Source organism: Myotis brandtii, unplaced genomic scaffold (assembly GCF_000412655.1).
Source record: "Myotis brandtii unplaced genomic scaffold, ASM41265v1 scaffold435, whole genome shotgun sequence".
Lineage (NCBI taxonomy): Eukaryota > Metazoa > Chordata > Mammalia > Chiroptera > Vespertilionidae > Myotis > Myotis brandtii.
In genome coordinates, this window is record NW_005366635.1 from 302,105 (window position 1) to 303,410 (window position 1,306).

Here is a 1,306-nt window from a genome sequence, read left to right on the forward strand (position 1 = left end):
CAGGTGAGGGGCCACGGTGCCCAGGTGAGGGGCCGCGGTGCCCAGGTGGGGGGCCACGGTGCTCCAGGCTGGGTGCCCGGCCATGAGGGTGCATCGTTTACGCTCCGTGCTGTGGTCTGCCTGCTTCTGCCGCGTGGGGAGCCTGTCGGTCAGGTCATGCAGGTCTCCTTACGGGACATGCGTGTGCTCATCCCTCAGGCCCTAAAGACCTCCTCTCCGACCGCTGTGTCCTCTCCTGCCCGTCCATGGACCTGGTGACATGCCTGCTCGACTTCCGGCTCAACCTCGCCTCGAACAGAAGCATCGTCCCACGCCTGGCCGCGTCGCTGGCCGCGTGCGCACAGCTCAGTGCCTTAGGTAGGCGGCGTCTTCTTCGCCATGTCTGTCGCGGGCGAGGGGAACCGTGGTTGAGCTCCTGATGTCCTCTGTCTGCTCTTTCCAGCTGCCAGTCACAGAATGTGGGCCCTTCAGAGGCTGAGGAAGCTGCTGACGACGGAGTTTGGACAGTCGGTCAACATCCGCCGGCTGCTGGGGGACAGCGACGGGGAGGCGCGCGCCCTGGTAGGGAGCCCACGCCCAGGTCCTAGACCTGTGGCCCAGGGAGTGAGGCAGGTGTTCGTTTAGGCGTTGAAATCTCCCACTGGGAGAAGTTCCCGGAGTCCGGCAGGAGCATAAGGCAGCCTTTGTCACCGCCGGCGCCCTCATGCTGCTCCACGTACGGAGTGCGGCCGGCCTTTGACTTTAAAGGCAGCGCGTCTCGGTGGCTGTGACCACGGGATCGCGTCTGTGGGGCTTGACCACGAGTCTTTGTTCTGCTGATGAGGTGGCTACTGTTAGAGGACTGCTGGTCCTGACCACGCCGGGAGCGGGTGGCCGGAGGGCCGGCCGTGGGAGCTGCCTCACTGACCCGGCGCCGAGGTGGACGTGCAGCTCCCCTTCCGTTCCGGGGCTTGTCACGTCCTTGAGGTCTCCCCCTGCGTGAACGCGTCACGCTCGTGTTCTAGGGAGAAGGGCCCAGTAGACTAGACCGTTAACTCGTAGAGGCCAAGCACGGGCGGGGCGGGCTACAGTGTGGTGTCCCCACAGAGCTTCACGGGCAGCGCTCTGGCTGCGCTGGTGAAAGGCCTCCCGGAGACCCTGGAGAGGCAGTTCGAGTACGAGGACCCCGTCGTGCGGGGCGGCAAGCAGCTGCTGCACAGCCCCTTCTTTAAGGTACGTGGCTGGGGGAGCGGCCTGTGCAGGCGTGTGTCGGGGTGTCGCCGGAAGCGGGACAGGAACAGCTCCGCCACAGGGACCGTGAGCACGG

At 65.8% G+C, this 1,306-nt stretch overlaps 1 protein-coding gene across 1 annotated transcript in view; it reads left to right on the top strand.

The window, feature by feature from the left end:
• Window positions 1-1,306, top strand: part of LOC102251931 (E3 ubiquitin-protein ligase HERC2) — an 86,271-nt gene that overhangs the window by 74,384 nt on the left and 10,581 nt on the right. Inside the window, 3 exon segments of the mRNA XM_014546210.1 lie at window positions 199-357; window positions 443-561; window positions 1,087-1,212. Of these exon segments, the coding sequence (XP_014401696.1) occupies window positions 199-357; window positions 443-561; window positions 1,087-1,212 (404 nt within the window).